General features: G+C 36.6%; 2 protein-coding genes across 6 annotated transcripts in view; one reads left to right on the plus strand and one right to left on the minus strand.

Moving 5' to 3' along the window:
• The window catches only part of adcy2b (adenylate cyclase 2b (brain)), a 99903-nt gene extending 86243 nt beyond the window's left edge, over positions 1-13660 (plus strand). For 2 of the 5 annotated variants that reach the window (XM_055219449.2, XM_055219447.2), the window contains exons 18-25: positions 3027-3205; positions 4046-4130; positions 6567-6725; positions 6819-6965; positions 9192-9299; positions 9340-9454; positions 13003-13127; positions 13215-13660. In XM_055219449.2, coding sequence (XP_055075424.1) covers positions 3027-3205; positions 4046-4130; positions 6567-6725; positions 6819-6965; positions 9192-9299; positions 9340-9454; positions 13003-13127; positions 13215-13367 — 1071 coding nt within the window. In that variant the 3' untranslated portion in view covers positions 13368-13660. Of the gene's footprint in view, positions 1-3026; positions 3206-4045; positions 4131-6566; positions 6726-6818; positions 6966-9191; positions 9300-9339; positions 9455-12944; positions 13128-13214 lie in introns of those variants that run through there. The other 3 variants (XR_008648101.2, XM_073858118.1, XR_008648102.2) reach the window with 3 other exon arrangements.
• A 371-nt stretch (positions 13661-14031) lies between these two features.
• cfap90 (cilia and flagella associated protein 90) lies at positions 14032-17173 on the minus strand. Its single transcript, XM_055219450.2, has 3 exons — positions 16965-17173; positions 14317-14433; positions 14032-14242 (listed from the first exon to the last, which is right to left on the minus strand). Exons 1-3 carry the CDS (start codon positions 17079-17081, stop codon positions 14075-14077), a joined length of 402 nt encoding a protein of 133 aa, XP_055075425.2. The 5' UTR covers positions 17082-17173; the 3' UTR covers positions 14032-14074.
• Between the last annotated feature and the right edge of the window lie 2839 nt (positions 17174-20012).

Consider the following 20012-nt stretch of genomic DNA (forward strand, 5'->3'; position numbering starts at 1 on the left):
TTTCCAACATAAGACAGAAGTCTTACTTACTGCATGCAACTCATGACCCGGTTGGGACTTTTCAATGAAATGCAGCGCATGAAACACACACGCAAAACTCCGCTGCTATCCTGGATAATAAACTATATCCATTGTTTTCATAAGGCTGACTTTCTTCTCCTTACATCCAAAAACACACTTCTTCATTCATGCCATTGTTGAGTTTTGTAATAAAACAAAGCTGTCACGTGATGTGATGTTTGTAAGTTGTAGCATCTCCCGCTGATTGACGGGTGGGCGGGGTTTTCCGGGGGAAGTGCCCATATAAAGAAGTGATACGTATAAAAACCCCTGAAACATCAGCTGGACCCGTAATCGAAAAAAAACTTTCCGAAACTTGTACGTACCCTGGCGAAGTGCGTTCGGCACAGAAATACTCTGTAACACGCCCAACTGCTTTTTTGACACTTTGCCTACGTTTAGCATGAGGAAACAACTCTATAACTGTGTTAATAAGTCAGAATGAATGAAATACTGTTGAACCACTTCTTCAAGGAGACATCCAGGTTGATACCTTAAAATAGGTCACAAATACAACATTTCACAAAGAAAACCAATGTAAAGATGGAACACAGTATTTTAAAACTGGAAGATGTGTCCCACCAGCATCACCAGATTAAGAACAGCGTCATGTTTAAATACATTACATTTCTACTCATTTCTAACAAGATTGTGGAGAAAACATGACTGAATTCCTAGAACTGGTTAGAAAACAAGTGTTTGTTTTAGATAAAAGCATGGTTTCTTAGAAACATCAATAACCAATGTCCATAACCCATCAGTGAAAATCTGAGGGGTGTTGTGGTCTTATATTATTACAAGCAGGTTCATTGTTTGTTAAGAGTTTTCAATGGAGCTCAATAAGAGCAATTTTTAAGTGACCTTGGATATATTTTGAACTTTCTTTTTTTACTTAAGAAATTTGAAAATAGGACTCAATAAAAAGTGATCTAGATTATGAACCTAGACTCTAAAAAATGCTGGGTTATTTTCAATGTCAAAAAAAGGACGAGCCCGTTGTGTTGTAATTAACTACACTGGGTTGCTTCAATAAAAAGAGTTGCTAAGTTGTTTTGACCCATTGTTGGGTCAAATATAAACATTTTCTGGGCTAATTTAACCCAACCTTCGTCCCTTTTGACCCAACGCTGGTTTCAAAATAACCCAGCATTTTTTTTCATGTGTGTAATTATATAATAGCAGGTACTTTTGATGTTCACAGACATTATTTGTTCTGCTTTTTTAAATGGTTACATTTTTAAATCATTGACCACGTTTACATGCACCCTCATACTGCGATTATAATGGGATTTTGGCAATATTGCGATTATACTGTACCTCATGTACACACAATACGGCGCAGACGGATCCACAATTCAGTTCGGCAATGCATGACGTCACCCATTAAAAGTGAATGGGAAGCGTTAATGCTTACGTCCCATGTGAATGTATCGTGACTGAAGTGTGTGTGTGTGTGTGTGTGTGTGTGTGTGTTTTAGTCATGCACCTTAAGCGCAAATTCATTTTAAACTTGACATTAGGAAGTTTTTCCTGAACCGAGTGGTTCGTGGTGTTCGTTGATGATTAAAAACAAGTAGTGTACCGAAATACAGTTTCTGCCGTGTTTTATTTGGCATTTTGTAAGACTCAAATATAGAGCGGACGTATATACGCGGTTGTGAGGTATCTGAAAAAATAGATCCACTATAGCAAATAACACGGATTGAAATCATACATTGCGCTGATATATTTGTATATATATATATTGTTTTAATGACATGTTTGTGCATGGCCATTGACTTCCATTCTGAAGCAGTCAAGAGACGCTTCTAAACGAGTCAAAAAGTCAAGACACGACCCATTGTCAAAATTTTAGTGTCCATCACTGTTGTTCATCCAAAACAAACCAGAAATGAGACTCAAAGTGTTAAATACCGGAATTATCCTTTAAATGACAGCAAATCTGTCATAAGATTTCTGTCTTCATCACGGCACAGAATAACGAAATTCATCCATAAGAACGTGTTTGTCATTTTTGCGATCCTAAATTAAAACAGTGAACAATATATGCGAGTTTATCATTTGTGCTCTGCATTGGGCTATGTGTGAATAATGCGAAAATAAAAACTGCAGGAGTGAAGAGGTTAACTCCATTAACGCCATTAACTCCTTACTTTGATTATTGGAAAAATCGCATTATTGGTGTACATGTAAACGTAGTCAGTGTCATGGATCACAAGATGTTACAGGTCTTAACATTATTATATTTTCTGTAAAAAGTGTCTAACATAGCCTAAAATCAGTATGAACTATCATCTAAAGAAACACACACACGACTGTCAACACTGTTACTCTACCTTGGTAACAGAGTTTGACAGTAACAGATTTGACTAATTCGGACAACAGGAAATCATGATTTTCAGCTATACTAGACACTTTTCACAGAAAATATTATACTGTTATGGCCTATAACAATGGTGCCTCTTGTGTATGGTGCATTCCTTCGCAGCCCCCCAAAAGAAAATTTATGACCAAAAACTGTTCTAAAACTTTACATTTTAATTAAACAAAACATTAAATTATACAAAGTTGGTTAGTAGCCTTATTTTTTTAGGTTTAATTACACAGAATTCATGATAAATTGATGTATTTTGCAAAATGTCATAAAACTGGGGGCCCCCTGACACCAGTTTGAGAATCACTGGCCTATAACATCTTGTGATCCATGACAAAAAAATTGTACCTAATCATTAAAATAATGAAAAATATAACCATTTAAAGAAGCTGAACAAATCACTTTGACTATGATTGTACCAGCAGTTACATAACTGCTATATTTAGATGTTTAATTAAATACAAGACTGTATTTTGAGAGACCAACTCTATTATATAACTTGCAGTTAGTAATGTCTTTACTGGAAAGATAATTGGGATTTTCTATTTGCTTTTGTCTCTGTAAATGTGATTGTATGTCTCTGCCCCAACAGTACTTCATCTACAGCTGCATTCTGGGATTGATATCCTGCTCTGTGTTCCTGAGGATAAACTATGAGCTGAAGATGGTCATCATGACTGCTGCTGTAGTGGCTTATAATATCATCATTCTCCAGACTCATGCCCCAATACTGGACCATTACAGCATGGCGCTCTACAATAGCACAAGACGGTATTCGACTTCACATGCATATATTCTAATGCACACACATAATGGATAGATGGAGGGATGAATAAAGAATTGTGCACATAGATGCAGTTGGAAATTGTGGGTAACTTTTATTAAAGGCATCAAAGATTTCGCATCTTTCTGGGACTCTGAGTGACAGGTGTTTGAGGTTTTGTGGGGATTAAGCTGAATGAGTCAGTTCCAGTGTTCGAATTAAGGGGGGGCTGGGGTGGTCCCAGAGATCCTATAAGCATTGAGGGACCCCACAAAAATACAAATTAGGGGGTCTCCTGGTTTTTATTAAAATACTACATGAATTAAAAATGCTCATGCTGCGCTGCCACAAAGTGATACTGTCCATTATTTTTCCCAAATTCACAATAAACAAATCTAAAAGATTTCTGTCTGAAATAAATGTAAACTCTCAAATGCGCCTCACGCTGTTTTCAGGAGGATTTGATAGATTTAGGATTGAGTTAGGGGCTTTATTTGCGTTGATTTAAACATTGATCCAGGACCAAACAAAAAAAGGTTGATCCAGGATCACATCCTACTTTGTGTAATCAGAGCAACCCTGGAATGATGGGGGGTGGCTTAGCTAGGGGACCCCTTTATCTTTGACATAATTTCAAACACTGGTCAGTTCCTAAAATCTTACAATTCATTTTATTCTGCTATTTTATCCCCTTCTCGTTATTTTCTGTTTTGGTTGTTTTTGTTTGAGTCTGATTAAAATTCCTAAAAGTCATAAAAATAAAAGATGAGCTTTATGCACGCTGTAGCCTACTTTTCATCTCTGCTTGTGTCTCCGATTTAGATTTTTCTATTTCTCTTTTTTTTTAGACCAGGTGTCCTTAAAGATTTGAAGACCATGGGCTCTGTATCATTGTTCATTTTCTTCATCACTTTACTTGTGTTGGCAAGGCAGGTGAGTCTTTCAAATGCGCACCAATATGGTTACAAATCTTTGTGCTGTGAGTTGATACTTTAAAGTTTTTTCTGAAAAAGTTTCTAAATCTTCTCTCCCGTAAAGCTCTCAGCTCTTATTTGCCTAACACATTAGCACATATTTAAAGTACATAATGATGTATCACACGCAATGTGTTGGTTCTCGCTTAGAATACAATGTACAGTATTGTTCAAAATAATAGCAGTACAATGTGACTAACCAGAATAATCAAGGTTTTTAGTATATTTTTTTATTGCTATGTGGCAAACAAGTTACCAGTAGGTTCAGTAGATTCTCAGAAAACAAATGAGACCCAGCATTCATGATATGCACGCTCTTAAGGCTGTGCAATTGGGCAATTAGTTGAATTAGTTGAAAGGGGTGTGTTCAAAAAAAATAGCAGTGTGGCATTCAATCACTGAGGTCATCAATTTTGTGAAGAAACAGGTGTGAATCAGGTGGCCCCTATTTAAGGATGAAGCCAACACTTGTTGAAAATGCATTTGAAAGCTGAGGAAAATGGGTCGTTCAAGACATTGTTCAGAAGAACAGCGTAATTTGATTAAAAAGTTGATTGGAGAGGGGAAAACCTATAAAGAGGTGCAAAAAATGATAGGCTGTTCAGCTAAAATGATCTCCAATGCCTTAAAATGGAGAGCAAAACCAGAGAGACGTGGAAGAAAACGGAAGACAACCATCAAAATGGATAGAAGAATAACCAGAATGGCAAAGGCTCAGCCAATGATCACCTCCAGGATGATCAAAGACAGTCTGGAGTTACCTGTAAGTACTGTGACAGTTAGAAGACGTCTGTGTGAAGCTAATCTATTTTCAAGAATCCCCCGCAAAGTCCCTCTGTTAAAAAAAAGGCATGTGCAGAAGAGGTTACAATTTGCCAAAGAACACATCAGCTGGCCTAAAGAGAAATGGAGGAACATTTTGTGTACTGATGAGAGTAAAATTGTTCTTTTTGGGTCCAAGGGCCACAGGCAGTTTGTGAGACGACCCCCAAACTCTGAATTCAAGCCATAGTACACAGTGAAGACAGTGAAGCATGGAGGTGCAAGCATCATGATATGGGCATGTTTCTCCTACTATGGTGTTGGGCCTATTTATCGCATACCAGGGATCATGGATCAGTTTGCATATGTTAAAATACTTGAAGAGGTCATGTTGCCCTATGCTGAAGAGGACATGCCCTTGAAATGGCTGTTTCAACAAGACAATGACCCAAAACACACTAGTAAACGGGCAAAGTCTTGGTTCCAAACCAACAAAATTAATGTTATGGAGTGGCCAGCCCAATCTCCAGACCTTAATCCAATTGAGAACTTGTGGGGTGATATCAAAAATGCTGTTTCTGAAGCAAAACCAAGAAATGTGAATGAATTGTGGAATGTTGTTAAAGAATCATGGAGTGGAATAACAGCTGAGAGGTGCCACAAGTTGGTTGACTCCATGCCACACAGATGTCAAGCAGTTTTAAAAAACTGTGGTCATACAACTAAATATTAGTTTAGTGATTCACAGGATTGCTAAATCCCAGAAAAAAAAAGTTTGTACAAAATAGTTTTGAGTTTGTACAGTCAAAGGTAGACACTGCTATTTTTTTGAACACACCCCTTTCAACTAATTGCCCAATTGCACAGCCTTAAGAGCGTGCATATCATGAATGCTGGGTCTTGTTTGTTTTCTGAGAATCTACTGAACCTACTGGTAACTTGTTTGCCACGTAGCAATAAAAAATATACTAAAAACCTTGATTATTCTGGTTAGTCACATTGTACTGCTATTATTTTGAACAATACTGTAAGTATTTTGTAACATTTGATATTTCTTATTTGGATATTTCTTCCCTCATAATGTAAAGGGTTCAAAAAATGACATTATAAGAAATAACATATAATCTCAGTACAGAATATAGAGGATTGCATGTTTTCCAGCCTTCTGCAGGTCGACTGTGGGTCAGACTTCATTATGTGCTTTTAAGGGACTATTTGTTCTCAGATAATAGCTCCGTCTGATGAACTTTGTACTTGACATGCAACATTTATAAAGAATGTAATGTCTGTGTTGATCAGGTAATAGGTAAGGACTTTTTCAAAGTAATGAGAGATAAACAATAAGCAAAAACATAGCATACCTTTCAAGGTACTAATTTCTCTGATTTGGAAAATCTGTTTCCATGACGAATGCCCGCTCAAACACAAAGACGGCATACTGAGAAAATTAAAGCAATTTTCATAAATCAATTATCATTTTTTCATACTGACAGCCCATTATTCTGAAACAAACCCTAAATATATACAGTACTGTCCTTGTGTGCATTTAATTCTGCTGCTTCTTTGTCATCTTGAAAGCCACATGAGGTGATCAAATGTGTACCATCTCTTTACTTCTGTCCTCTTGTAACAGAATGAATATTACTGTAGGTTAGACTTCCTCTGGAGGAACAAGTTTAAGAAGGAGTGCGAGGAGATCGAGACCATGGAGAACCTGAACCGGGTGCTTTTGGAGAACGTTCTACCCGCTCACGTGGCTGAACATTTCTTGGGTCGTAACTGGAAGAATGAGGTGATTAAATGATTTGCTTTGAACTTATTTTTGAGCTTACTGTGTCGTAGCTAATTTGTCATCCCTCTGCATTGCTGTGTATATTTTCGACAGGACCTCTACCACCAGTCATACGATCTGGTGTGCGTCATGTTCGCCTCTATCCCAGACTTCAAGGAATTTTACACAGAATCAGATGTTAATAAGGAGGGTCTGGAGTGTCTCCGGCTCCTCAATGAGATCATAGCAGATTTTGATGAGGTACCTTATACATTCATATTCTGTAGATGTTGATTTTAGTTTCATAGATGCTGTACAAAGCTAAATTGTGTGTACCATTTACCTTTCATTCATTTGCATAAATTATTTATATATTTTTTATATCAGAAACCTTAAAGAGTTACATTATTAGGTATTAACTTTATACAGTATCAAGGCTCACAGAATGTCCTTTAAATTATGTCAGATGATTTTTAAAGGCAGGGTGACACATTACAAGTCATATTAAAGGGGCAGTGAATCAAAACTGAAAATGTCCTCTTTACTGAAATATAACAGTTTTTGGCACCAAGCCATTAACTCTTTCCCCGCCATTGACAAGATATCTCGTCAATCAAAAGAAAACGCTTCCCCGCCAATGACGAGTATTTCCGTCTTTCCGCAATACCGCTTTTATCCACTAGGTGGCAACTTTTAAAACCGGAAGTATTGCCCTATGGCAAGCTGCTGCATGTCCGTGTCTGTTTTAAAGATCGCTCTGAATGGGATCTCTATGAAAAGTCCGTCACAAAAATGGAATTATCTCAGCTTTTTGCTCAAAATGTGGTGTTTTTGCAGAAACCTACCCATATTCAAAAGCTGATTACAAAAGAACCACTGAAGGTAGGAAGAAACGTTTTTTGTTTGAAAGCAGAGGGTCTGTTCTTTCATTTGGTATATTGTATGTTTATATATTTGAAGAAAAACATTTTCTGGAAGGCATTAAACTTTTGTGAAAATCATGAAAAACGCTGGCGCTGGCTGGCAACTTTTAAAAAAAACGCTGGCGGTGAAAGAGTTAAAATAGTCGATTCAGGAATGTACTGAAATATGACGTCATATTAGACACCTCCCCAAACCCAAAATATAACGACTACTTTTGTAGCCCCGCCCACAGCTTCGCGTGACACACGTGTGGGCCAGGGGCAAAGCAAACCATGCAGTGTCTCAACAATCAGTAAACATGTCTGTAAAGATTGCCAAATGTAACCAAAATGACTTTTAAATACATTTTTCCTGAGAGACTTTTATTTTGACGCGGTGATCTGGAAACGGAGTGTTTGGTTGTGAAAGAACCATCTGGCAAGAACACAGCCGCTGTATAACCTAAACTTGGTGGCTTGGAACATAACATTAGGAATGCGTGGTTAAAGTTTGTTTTTAAAGAAGTTCCAGCTCGTGTGGGGAGTGTTTGTTTACTTTGTGTACCGCGGATTCATTAAAAGAAGCCAAATCAATGCTGGATTTGCAGAGAGACTGTGATTAAAAGCATCACTAATATTGGATTTGACAAAATGACACAGCAGTATACACAGTAAGTAAAACATTTTACTTTATTTAAGTTACTACGTTTCACTATTGCTTTGTAAGAGATCGCTTGATATGTCCTGTTGTAACATCCGTGTCTAAACACATATTTGACTGTTTTAATTGACTAAAAACATTAAACGATAAATAAAGGTACAACACTTAACAATACGACTGTAATTTAACAACAGAAATATACAAAGTTAATGATAAAGAAGGACTTAACAGCCGCAATTTAGATTACTGTGTTGTATACGGCAATTTAGGCAAGTTGCGTTTGAAAGGTTCAACACTCAACAAAGTTTTGATCATATATCTGTGGTATGTAACGTTACGTGTATGTAAGAGCAACCTCACAAGCACAATAGAAATATACAAAGTTATTGATAAGGATTTATCAGCTGCTGTTTAGATTTTGATGCGCACTTACTGTGTTGTATACGGTAATTTAGTCACGTTTAGTTACCTACTTTACTATACGTATTATCATTTATGTGTATCATCTTTAGCACCCAGAATCTTTTGTGGGTCAAATATAAATGTGTTCGGCTGCTATTTTTCCATATTAATGTTTTTAAAATATATCCCCACATGTAATGACGGGGAATGAAGCTATCCAATCATAGCAGTAGGCGTTTACGTCCAGGTCTTCAATGCGGGCCGTCCCTCAAACGAACTATTTCTCCAGAGAGCCACTAATCCATGTTACAAAATAGCGTATTACTTATTGCCTTTAATGTTTTTGAATATAAAAACCAAACAGACATAATAAGTAGACCTCAGACAACAGTATAAAACATAAAATTGACAGATTCATTGCCCCTTTAAACTTAAGTTCAGGTTGTGATGTCTGTTATCTATTATTGCTGCTCTGGCCAAACTTTGGCTCTGAAATCACAATAACACCCTTGTACCTCAAAGTTGCTGTCTAAACCCAAATTCAGTGGTGTGGAGAAGATCAAAACCATTGGAAGCACATACATGGCTGCCACCGGGCTGAATGTGACCCCTGGACCAGAATATGCATATGTAAATCTGTCTTAATCATTTAATTGTTCTTATTCTAAAGGATCATGATCGGCAGTATATGCACATTGGAACAATGGTAGAGTTTGCATTTGCTTTGGTGGGGAAGCTTGACGTCATCAACAAGCATTCCTTTAATGACTTCAGACTGCGAGTGGGTAAGCATTGCTTTACATTTAAGCATTTGGCAAATGCTTTTATCCAAAGTGACTTACCGTGTTTAAGATATACAGTACACTATCAGCTCAACCCCATGACCTTGGCGTTGTAAACGCCAAACTTTAATGTAAGTGTAGTTATAAGAACTCTGTATTTATTACAGCAACACTAATGGGGCGTTCACACTATGACGATAACTATCTGTGTGTCTCAATTAGTTCCCTAGCTCCCTAGGTCATAAATCACTATACACCGTGTACACCGGCTTAGGCACTGGTATAAGGACACTGGCTCACTATACATCAAGACACTTGATGACTTATTTTACGGTGACGTGACTATTAAAACACGCTGTAAAACGTCACCACTGATATTTATTAGCAACACGCAGAAACGACATCGCTCTTGACTCTCTATCTAAAGTTAGTATGCAAATTAGTCCCCGCCTCCACTCTTTTTCACCACCTCGGACCATAGATATAAATGTAAATAGATGCAACATTCGGCAGTTTCAAGTCGGTTTCACACGATGCATACGTGAACTGCACATTTGAAGCTTGACCATAGATATAAATATGTGAATTATTCCCCGCCTCCACTATTTTGCACCACCTCAGACCATAGATATATATATGAAAGTAGATGCCACATTCGACAGTTTCAAGTCTGGTTTCACACAATGCGCATGTGAACTGCGTGTTTGCAGCTCGGACCATAGATATAAATATGCAAATTAGTCCCCGTCTCCACTCTTTCGCACCACCTTGGACTATAGATATATATGTAAATAGATGCAACATTCTGCAGTTTCAAGTCTGGTTTCACACGATGCACACGTGAACTGCGCGTTTGCAGCTTGGACCATAGATATAAATATGCAAATTAGTCCCTGTCTCCAATCTTTTGCACCACCTTGGACTATAGATATATATGTAAATAGATGCAACATTCTGCAGTTTCAAGTCTGGTTTCACACGATGCACACGTGAACTGCGTGTTTGCAGCTCAGACCATAGATATAAATATGCAAATTAGTCCCCGTCTCCACTCTTCAGCACCACCATGGATCATAGATATATATTTAAATAGATGCAACATTCTGCAGTTTCAAGCCTGGTTTCACACGATGCACACGTGAACTGCGTGTTTGCAGCTCAGACCATAGATATAAATATGCAAATTAGTCCCCGTCTCCAATCTTTTGCACCACCTTGGACTATAGATATATATGTAAATAGATGCAACATTCGGCAGTTTTAAGCCTGGTTTCACACGATGCGCACGTGAACTGCGTGTTTACAGCTCAGACCATAGATATAAATATGCAAATTAGTCCCCGTCTCCACTCTTCCGCACCACCTTAGATCATAGATATATATGTAAATAGATGCAACATTCGGCAGTTTCAAGCCTGGTTTCACATGATGCACACGTGAACTGTGCGTTTGCAGCTTGGACCATAGATATAAATATACAAATTAGTCCCTGTCTCCAATCTTTTGCACCACATTGGACTATAGATATATATGTAAATAGATGCAACATTCGGCAGCTTCAAGTCCGGTTTCACACGATGCACACGTGAACTGCGTGTTTGCAGCTTGGACCATAGATATAAATATGCAAATTAGTCCCTGTCTCCACTCTTTTGCACCACCTCGGACCATAGATATAAATGTAAATAGATGCCACATTCGACAGTTTCAAGTCGGTTTCACACGATGCATATATGAACTGCGCATTTGCAGCTTGACCATAGATATAAATATGTGAATTATTCCCCGCCTCCACTATTTTGCACCACCTCAGACCATAGATATGTGTAAATAGATGCAATATTCGTCAGTTTCAAGTCTGGTTTCACACGATGCACACATGAACTGCGCGTTTGCAGCTTGGACCATAGATATAAATTTGCAAATGAATCCCGTCTTCACTTTTCTGCACCACCTCAGATCATAGATATATATGTAAATAGATGCAACATTTGGCAGTTTCAAGTCTGGTTTCACACGATGCACACATGAACTGCGCGTTTGCAGCTTGGACCATAGATATAAATATGCAAATGAATCCCATCTTCACTTTTCTGCACCACCTCAGACCAAAGATATATGTTAGTAGATGCCACATTTGACAGTTTCAAGTCCGGTTTTACAAGATGCATACGTGAACTGTGCATTTGCAGCTTGACCATAGATATAAATATGTGAATTATTCCCCGCCTTCACTATTTTGCACCACCTCAGACCATAGATATGTGTAAATAGATGCAATATTCGTCAGTTTCAAGTCTGGTTTCACACGATGCACACATGAACTGCGCGTTTGCAGCTTGGACCATAGATATAAATTTGCAAATGAATCCCGTCTTCACTTTTCTGCACCACCTCAGATCATAGATATATATGTAAATAGATGCAACATTTGGCAGTTTCAAGTCTGGTTTCACACGATGCACACATGAACTGCGCGTTTGCAGCTTGGACCATAGATATAAATATGCAAATGAATCCCATCTTCACTTTTCTGCACCACCTCGGACCAAAGATATATATGTAAGAAGATGTCACATTCAACAGTTTCAAGTCCAGTTTTACACGATGCATACATGAACTGCGCATTTGCAGCTTGACCATAGATATAAATATGCGAATAAGTCCCCACCTCCACTCTTTTGCACCACCTCAGACCAAAGATATATATTATGTAAATAGATGCCCAATTCAACAGTTTCAAGTCCGGTTTAACACGATGCACACGTGAACTGCGTGTTTGCAGCTCTAACCATAGATATAAATATGCAAATTAGTCCCTGTCTCCACTCTTCCGCACCATCACGGATCATAGATATACATGTAAGTAGATGCCACATTCGACAGTTTCAAGTCTGGTTTCACACGATGCACACGTGAACTGCGTGTTTGCAGCTCGGACCATAGATATAAATATGCAAATTAGTCCCTGTCTCCACTATTTTGCACCACGTCAGACCATAGATATATATATATGTAAATAGATGCAACATTCGGCAGTTTCAAGTCTGGTTTCACACGAAGCGCATGTGAACTGCGCGTTTGCAGCTTGGACCATAGATATAAATATGCTAATTAGTCCCCGTCTTCACTCTTCCGCACCACCTCGGAGCAAAGATATATATGTAAGTAGATGCCACATTCGACAGTTTCAAGTCTGGTTTCACACGATGCGCATGTGAACTGCGTGTTTGCAGCTTGGACCATAGATATGAATATGCAAATTAGTCCCCGTCTTCACTCTTCCGCACCACCTCGGAGCAAAGATATATATGTAAGTAGATGCCACATTTAACAGTTTCACGTATGCAATCTAAACGTACGCATTGCAGAGTTAAACAGTCACATAAATTGAGGTAGATGACCTGCTTCTGCTTAACTTGTTTAATGCCAAACATGATTTATCATAGTGTGAACGGCCCTTAACACTGTTATCACTTGCTAATTATGGCAGATTCTCTAAACAATCTGTGGGTGGAAACATTCAGGAAGTTTCCTGCCTCTCTTATCAGGAATAAACCACGGGCCGGTAATCGCAGGCGTAATCGGAGCACAAAAACCGCAGTATGATATCTGGGGTAACACTGTAAATGTGGCCAGTCGAATGGAAAGCACAGGGGTACTGGGAAAGATACAGGTAACTCCTTCTGACCTACTTTTAATGTGGTTTAAGTGCCTGTTGAAATATGAATGAGCGGTGGATCTATCATTCTTTCTTCTCCAGGTCACAGAGGAGACGAGTCGGATCTTACAGACGTTGGGGTACGTGTGTTCCTGTCGGGGGATCATCAATGTTAAAGGGAAGGGGGAACTCAAGACCTTCTTTGTTCACACTGAGATGACCAGATCTTTATCACAAGGGAATGTAATGCCTTGAACTAATCGTTGTCATCAAGATAGCGATTAAATACAGTTGTGCAGTACATGTACAGTTAAATACACCACTTATATATTACAAACACAATGTAGGCCTAATATAGTTGAGCTCTACAGTGCAAGATTTCTTCGCATTGCTTTATAAGTAATGGATGGCTAAGTGTAACTGTGTTTTGCCCAATCTATTTAAAACAGCAAAAGTTTTTTGTAAAATAAAGAAATATTTACAAAAGGTGGCAAAGTTTTAATGCTATCACTTTGTTATCCATTAAAAATTTCTAGAGAAATGTCAAAGTGTCTGTTTTTTTAATCTCTAAATTAATATATAGAAAGATATAAAGAGCACTGATATTAATGATACTAACCTAAAGATCAAGTGTTTCGAACCTTAATAGTGGGGTTTCGAACCTTAAAGGCGGGGTGCATGAGCTCTGAAAGCCAATGTTGACATTTGAAATCATCTAAACAAACATGACCCTGGACCTTTTTTGATAGACCCGCCCCACACATACGCAACCCAGGCAACGATGTTAGTTAGTAGACATGCCCCTTACTGCTGATTGGCTACAAGTGTGTTTTGGTACTCCGCCCGACTCCCTATTCCAATTTTTTTTTTAAATCATGTACCCCACCTTTAATATTAGGGTATGTAATAATTCATACTGTTCTATTTGTACTGTGAATGTATTTTTTTTATTGCTTATTGGCTCATAGTTTCACAGACCCATATCCTCCCTCCATTGTGATTCCATTTTTGCTGTAAAAGTCAGAGCGAATGTGACTGACACGAGGAGATCTCTTCCCTGGGTCATGATGTGGTGATGAAAATCGTCCATACACAGACGAGGACAGAACAGGCACTGGTCTGCTTGATTCCTAAAATAAAAACACAGACTTGAGATCTTGCCAGTGGATCTTAAAAGGTAACAAAAAATGCATTGGAAACTGACCTCGCTAAAGATGTCCAGGTTGCGGCCTTTAGCATGTTTTCGGTCATCTCTGTGTAGTTTGTTATCGTAACCTTCTGTGTTTGGACACTCGTGGTCATCAGTAGATATGTCTGGAGTCTATTGTAGAAAAAGGAGCAGTTCACCCCAATATTAAAATTCTCTTAGAATTCCCCCAGGCAATTTCAGATGTACAGCAATTTGAATCCTGGGCTTTTTATGGGCTTTTTAGTGATGCCACATTTGTGCGGTTTGGGCTGACAGAGAACTTTTTTTTTTCAAAATAGCCTCCATTGCAATATTCACATTTTATGGCAATAAGGGAAAAAAGTAATCATGATAAAGTTGTGGTGTTAACTAAACATTTAGGAATGGCTGGAAATGAGAAAGCAGGCAATGCAGCAAAAGAAACACCATCCACAGAATCAATACCTTTTACAGACTTAAAACAAATGATAAATGAATACATCAGAAATAAATGGCAGTCAGAATGGGATCAATGTCTAAATAATAAGTTGCATGAAATAAATCCTGATGTGAGTAAAAAACATAATTTCTGTTTTGAGAATTGTTAAAATCAAGTAATCTGTACAAGATGCAGAGTAGGACATTCAAAAATTACACATCAAATTTTTACTCTCAGGAGAAAATCATCCAAAATGTCCATCTTGTCAGAATCCATTGTCCATTAAACATAATTATCCTTCTAGACATCTGCCCCTGTGAGAAACCTTTTTACTTTGTTTTTGGAAAGGTTTTTAAACAAGTGAATCCAAACATGGTTTCGAAGATTTCTAGATCTTTTCTAGTCTTCCTTTATTTAATTACATTTAACCCTAATAAGACCCTTGTGGTCAATTCTACCCCCAAGCCACTTTTCTTTAGTTTAAAAACATGGTTCCCCAATTGAAATGATTGAGAAATGCAAAAAACTTTTTTTCTTTTTATTTGTCAAAAAAAATCAATGCATCCAGAATAAGTCTGAAAATTTCAACACAGAAAGGTAGGCCTGGTTCTAGAGCACAAATGTTACATAGAAAATACATGCTCAATCACGCACAAACACACAAAGGTATGACTGCCACAGAGAGCATTTCTTATAGAATTTGGCAAAAAAAAAACAGCCACAGATGCAAAACAAAGATGTACTGAAAAAAATACTCACACAGGTGTGCGCACAAACATACACACACACATGTGCGCACATACACACACACACAGACTCACACACAAAGACACAGTAAAACTTACACACACAATTACATTCAGTCAAATTTCTGTGGCATTTTGTAAAAACAGACATTTCAAAATGCATCAGAAATTTAAAAAAAATCTACTATTTAAAATAATATTTATTTTGAATGTCCTTTCTAATGTTTATATAAACATAAATTCACAAAATGTATAAATAAAGTACTGATGTTGAGCAGTTGGCCACATTTAGTGAAATGAATGGGTCTCTATGGGCCTCTGCTGGTCAAAGTGATTTATTTCCTAAACTGTAACCATAAAACTGTTTTTTTTCTAAACACCAAATGGCTGAATTCAACACATAACATCTAGATCAATATCTAAGAACAATTTAAATCAAATTTAGATCATAATTTATGTCAATTTTTATAAATATGTGATATTTTTCAGGCAAGGTAATGGTGTAGTTGAGGAATTAAGTGGTAAACGGGTATAAAAGTACTTCATATCTCCCAAAACACAGCATTAATGTAAAAATGGGAAGTAAATAAAAAAAATGATATCATTTATTTGTATCATTAAAAATGTATATATTTTTTGTAATCACTCTTTTAATCTCTGGGGTCATTTTTACTCCCAAGGGACTAGGAAAATAGGGTCTTATGAGGGTTAATTCTCGCCATGAATATAGCCTTAGAAGCTGGTATGGCGTTTAAAAGAAAAGAAAAAAAGAACTAAACATTTCAGTAAACTATACATTTAAGTTACTGTTTTGGTGTTCAGATGTGTTTCCTTCATCTAACTGTTTTTATTTTAATTAAATAAAGGTTAAATAAAACATTTTATATAAACCCACATGAAAGATCCAGCAAGACGATGTCCACTACAACAGAATTAAATGAACAACATTTTTTTTACATTTTCTTGCAGTATCATGTTTCCTTCAACCACAATCCTTCATTTATATAAAACATAAAAATGTTTTGGGTTTTATTCCCAAACCAAGTTATAGCATTTGTTTACAGATGTCACTTGTTTTTATATTACTGGGGTTCGCGAGCCCCTGGTGGTTCGCGAGGGTATTGCATGGGGATCAAATCATAAAATGTAAATAAATAATTTTAAAATAAATCTAAATAACTATGTAAATGAACTAAATAACAATGTTAAATACTACTTATAAAACTTTAAAACTAATGAAAAATAAATGTTTTTGAAGTTTAACATGCCAATGTGCTATTAAAAATGTACTTAATACCTATCAGGGGGTATAGCCTACTTTAAGTTAATAATTTAGGCGGTTCGGCTGACAAAAAAAATGTGAAAACCCCTAATCTTATGCAATATAATAGTTTGATACTTTAAACCAATGACTAAGTTATTGGGGCTCTGAATGATATTTATCTCGAGATATTGATATGTTACATGCAGTGTTTTTTAAAAGCGTAATTTGATCTTACCTTAGAGATGGTGTTGAAATATCGCATTTCTTTAGGTTCTGTTCGTCTTGCTGGTATAAAGCTGAATACAGACAAAGTGCAAAGAGGTCTTGACTTCGCTTCCGCTGAAACATCCATTACAATTCACGCTTTAATTGCTCGCAAGGTTAACATCCAAGTTTCGCAGGACAGTTTAGCGTCTGCGGTTGCTAGGATACCAGTGTGTGCGTGTGCGCGTGGACGGAATAAAGACATCAATGTTCGAGTTGAACTCAGAGAGTTGGTGTGTAGTATAATGTATTTTTAATAAAACAATTTATTTTGTTAGCGATAAACACATGTATTTCTCTTGACATTTAGCATTAAAATGTTACTTTTTAAAGCTCACTGAACATTGCAAATGGGGTTTGAATTGTTTAAGCATAAGGGAAATTATTCAAACAATATTTTTCATGCATTTAAATTATTATGTTTTCGTTTTCTTTCTTTTAACTGAATGATGTAAATGAGAAAGTAAATGTACCATAAGCCTTTAATGTCAACGATTAACCGCTGGTTCAGGTCTACCGAAGATGAAGAATGATGCTTCAGCCTTTCAGCCATCACTTAAAGCAGCTCAGAGAAGATATTGATGTTTGCTTCACTGAATGACTGATATGCTTCATATACAAGACATTTGACATTCTGAACTTCACAATGCATGGGATCAATCATTTCAACTCAGTCAATTCTGGGCCAGTCAATGATAAAACTCAAGCTGATGCAATTTGGTATCTTTTATATCTGCAGAACATCACAAAACAATATTCTGATCTGCTATGCTTTTATGTTGCCATTGTCTTCATTCACTTTTTATTTAATAGAAAATCTTTTTCACAATAAATCCCTTGACATTTTGTGCTTAATTAAAACTATTAGCCTTAAGTTACAATTGAGCTCAGAATGCAGTATGAATTTAAAACAACTGTTTTTTTTTATGTTTTTTAACTTATAAATAAAGTTGAAATTGTTTAACTTAATTTTTTAAGTTAAAGTAACAAAATATATGATTTGACAAAAATGCTGCATATTTTTACAGTGTAAGTATACATACCCCTTGAAAAATCTGCAAAAAAATGTAAAGGGATAGTTCACTTTAAAATGAAAATTCTGTTATAATTTACTCATCCTCGTGTTGTTCTAAACCTGTATGAATTTTTTTTCTGATGAACTGAACTGAAATAAGATATTTTGAGAAATGATGGTAAACACACAGCAGTAAGTGACCATTGACTTCCATAGTAGGAAAAAAATATTTCGGAAGTATTGTATGACTAATAAAATATTTTGATAAATGATGGTAAGCACACAGTTGACGGTACCCATTAAATTCCATCATATTTTTTTATTCATACTATGGAAGTCAATGGTCACTTACTGCTGTGTGTTTACCATCATTTCTCAAAATATGTTCTTTTGTGTTCATCAGAAAAAAGAAATTCATACAGGTTTAGAACAACATGAGGATGAGTAAATTATGACAGAATTTTCATTTTAAAGTGAACTATCCCTTTAAAGGAATTACATAAACTGCAGTCTGTTTGTAATTTAGTAGCCTACTGTCTTGAACAAGCTATTTCACAAAACAGATGCTATAGAAGTCACAACAATTAATAATAAATGCATTTACAAAAATAACACATTTCAAGATAAACACCCTTAATTAATACTAGTGTTGTAGTTCTCAAGACCACTTTTTAAAGGTATTGGTCTCGTCTTGGAATCGACCGCATTTTTACTCAGTCTCGTCTCGGTCTCAGACAAAGAGGACTCAGAATTTTATTTCAAGACCGGTCAAGACCACAACTGATGGCACATCACAAATTTATTTTTTATCATTAATTTTATGCAGTTTATTCAGGTTTGGCATAAGATGTTGCCATTTTTTAAGTTTCTCCCAATGACAATTTTTCTAATTTTATTACTAAAAATACCTGCATTGTGTTAAAGGGATGGCAAGGGATGGCAAGCCATGGAAAGACAGTTCAGAATAAATGGCATACATAATACATACATAATACAGAGAATAGTCATCTTTGTGGATCCATTTAAACCCTGTCTTTTTGACACCGTTGTTGTGTGTACGTGGATTTTTTTATAAACATAAATAAAAACTTTTCTGTTTCTCACTACCAAGACCGGTCAAGACCACAACTGATGGCACATCACAAATTTATTTTTTATCATTAATTTTATGCAGTTTATTCAGGTTTGGCATAAGATGTTGCCATTTTTTAAGTTTCTCCCAATGAAAATTTTTCTAATTTTATTACTAAAAATACCTGCATTGTGTTAAAGGGATGGCAAGCCATGGAAAGACAGTTCAGAATAAATGGTTAAGTTGATTTCAGGTCTTTAGTGTTTGTTCACTTTTATTTACTTATAGACAAAGATAAATTCCCACATATCTGCAATGCCTTTGATTATTTTCTCAACTTCTCTGATGGCATACATGCACACGCACACACATGCACAAGAAGTGCCTAATCATATGCATATTCCACATTTTATAAGTGTTTTAATGCAGTGACTTGCACTGGTCCTGGTCTTGGTCTTGACTTGGTCTCGACCTGTCTTGGTCTTGGTCTTGACTTGGTCTCGACCCTTTAAAGTCTTGATCTTGTCTCGGTCTCGACCTGTCTTGGTCTTGGTCATGACTTGGTCTCGGTTTAGGTGGTCTTGACTACAACACTAATTAATACTGTATGATGTTACCATGGTTAATATCAAAAGATGAATCTCTACATCATATTGCCATTTTTGGAAAGAGGTCAAACATGCAAAAGATGCTGGTATAGCAAAACATCCCTTACGAAAATTAACCATGGTTTTATTGTGGTAAACCATGTTTTTTTTTTGGTGTATTGATTACTATGAGCAAAACCATGGTTTTACTACACTAACCATGGTTTAATTATGGTTTTTGAAAACCATGGTTATTTTGTGGTAACATGGTTTTACTACATTAACCATGGTTTAACTATGGTTTTTGAAAACCATGGTTGTCAAAAGCATGGTTATTTTGTGGTA

This window comes from Misgurnus anguillicaudatus, chromosome 20, assembly GCF_027580225.2.
Source record: "Misgurnus anguillicaudatus chromosome 20, ASM2758022v2, whole genome shotgun sequence".
Lineage (NCBI taxonomy): Eukaryota > Metazoa > Chordata > Actinopteri > Cypriniformes > Cobitidae > Misgurnus > Misgurnus anguillicaudatus.

Excerpts from the sequence above, each read along its gene's own strand:
- cfap90 (XM_055219450.2), bottom strand. The coding sequence starts at position 17,081 with ATGGATGTTTCAGCGGAAGCGAAGTCAAGACCTCTTTGCACTTTGTCT. Across the intron at positions 14,434-16,964 it reads ATTTCAACACCATCTCTAAG|ACTCCAGACATATCTACTGA; the intron begins GTAAGATCAAAT and ends TTTCTACAATAG. Across the intron at positions 14,243-14,316 it reads ACCTGGACATCTTTAGCGAG|GAATCAAGCAGACCAGTGCC; the intron begins GTCAGTTTCCAA and ends TTTTTATTTTAG.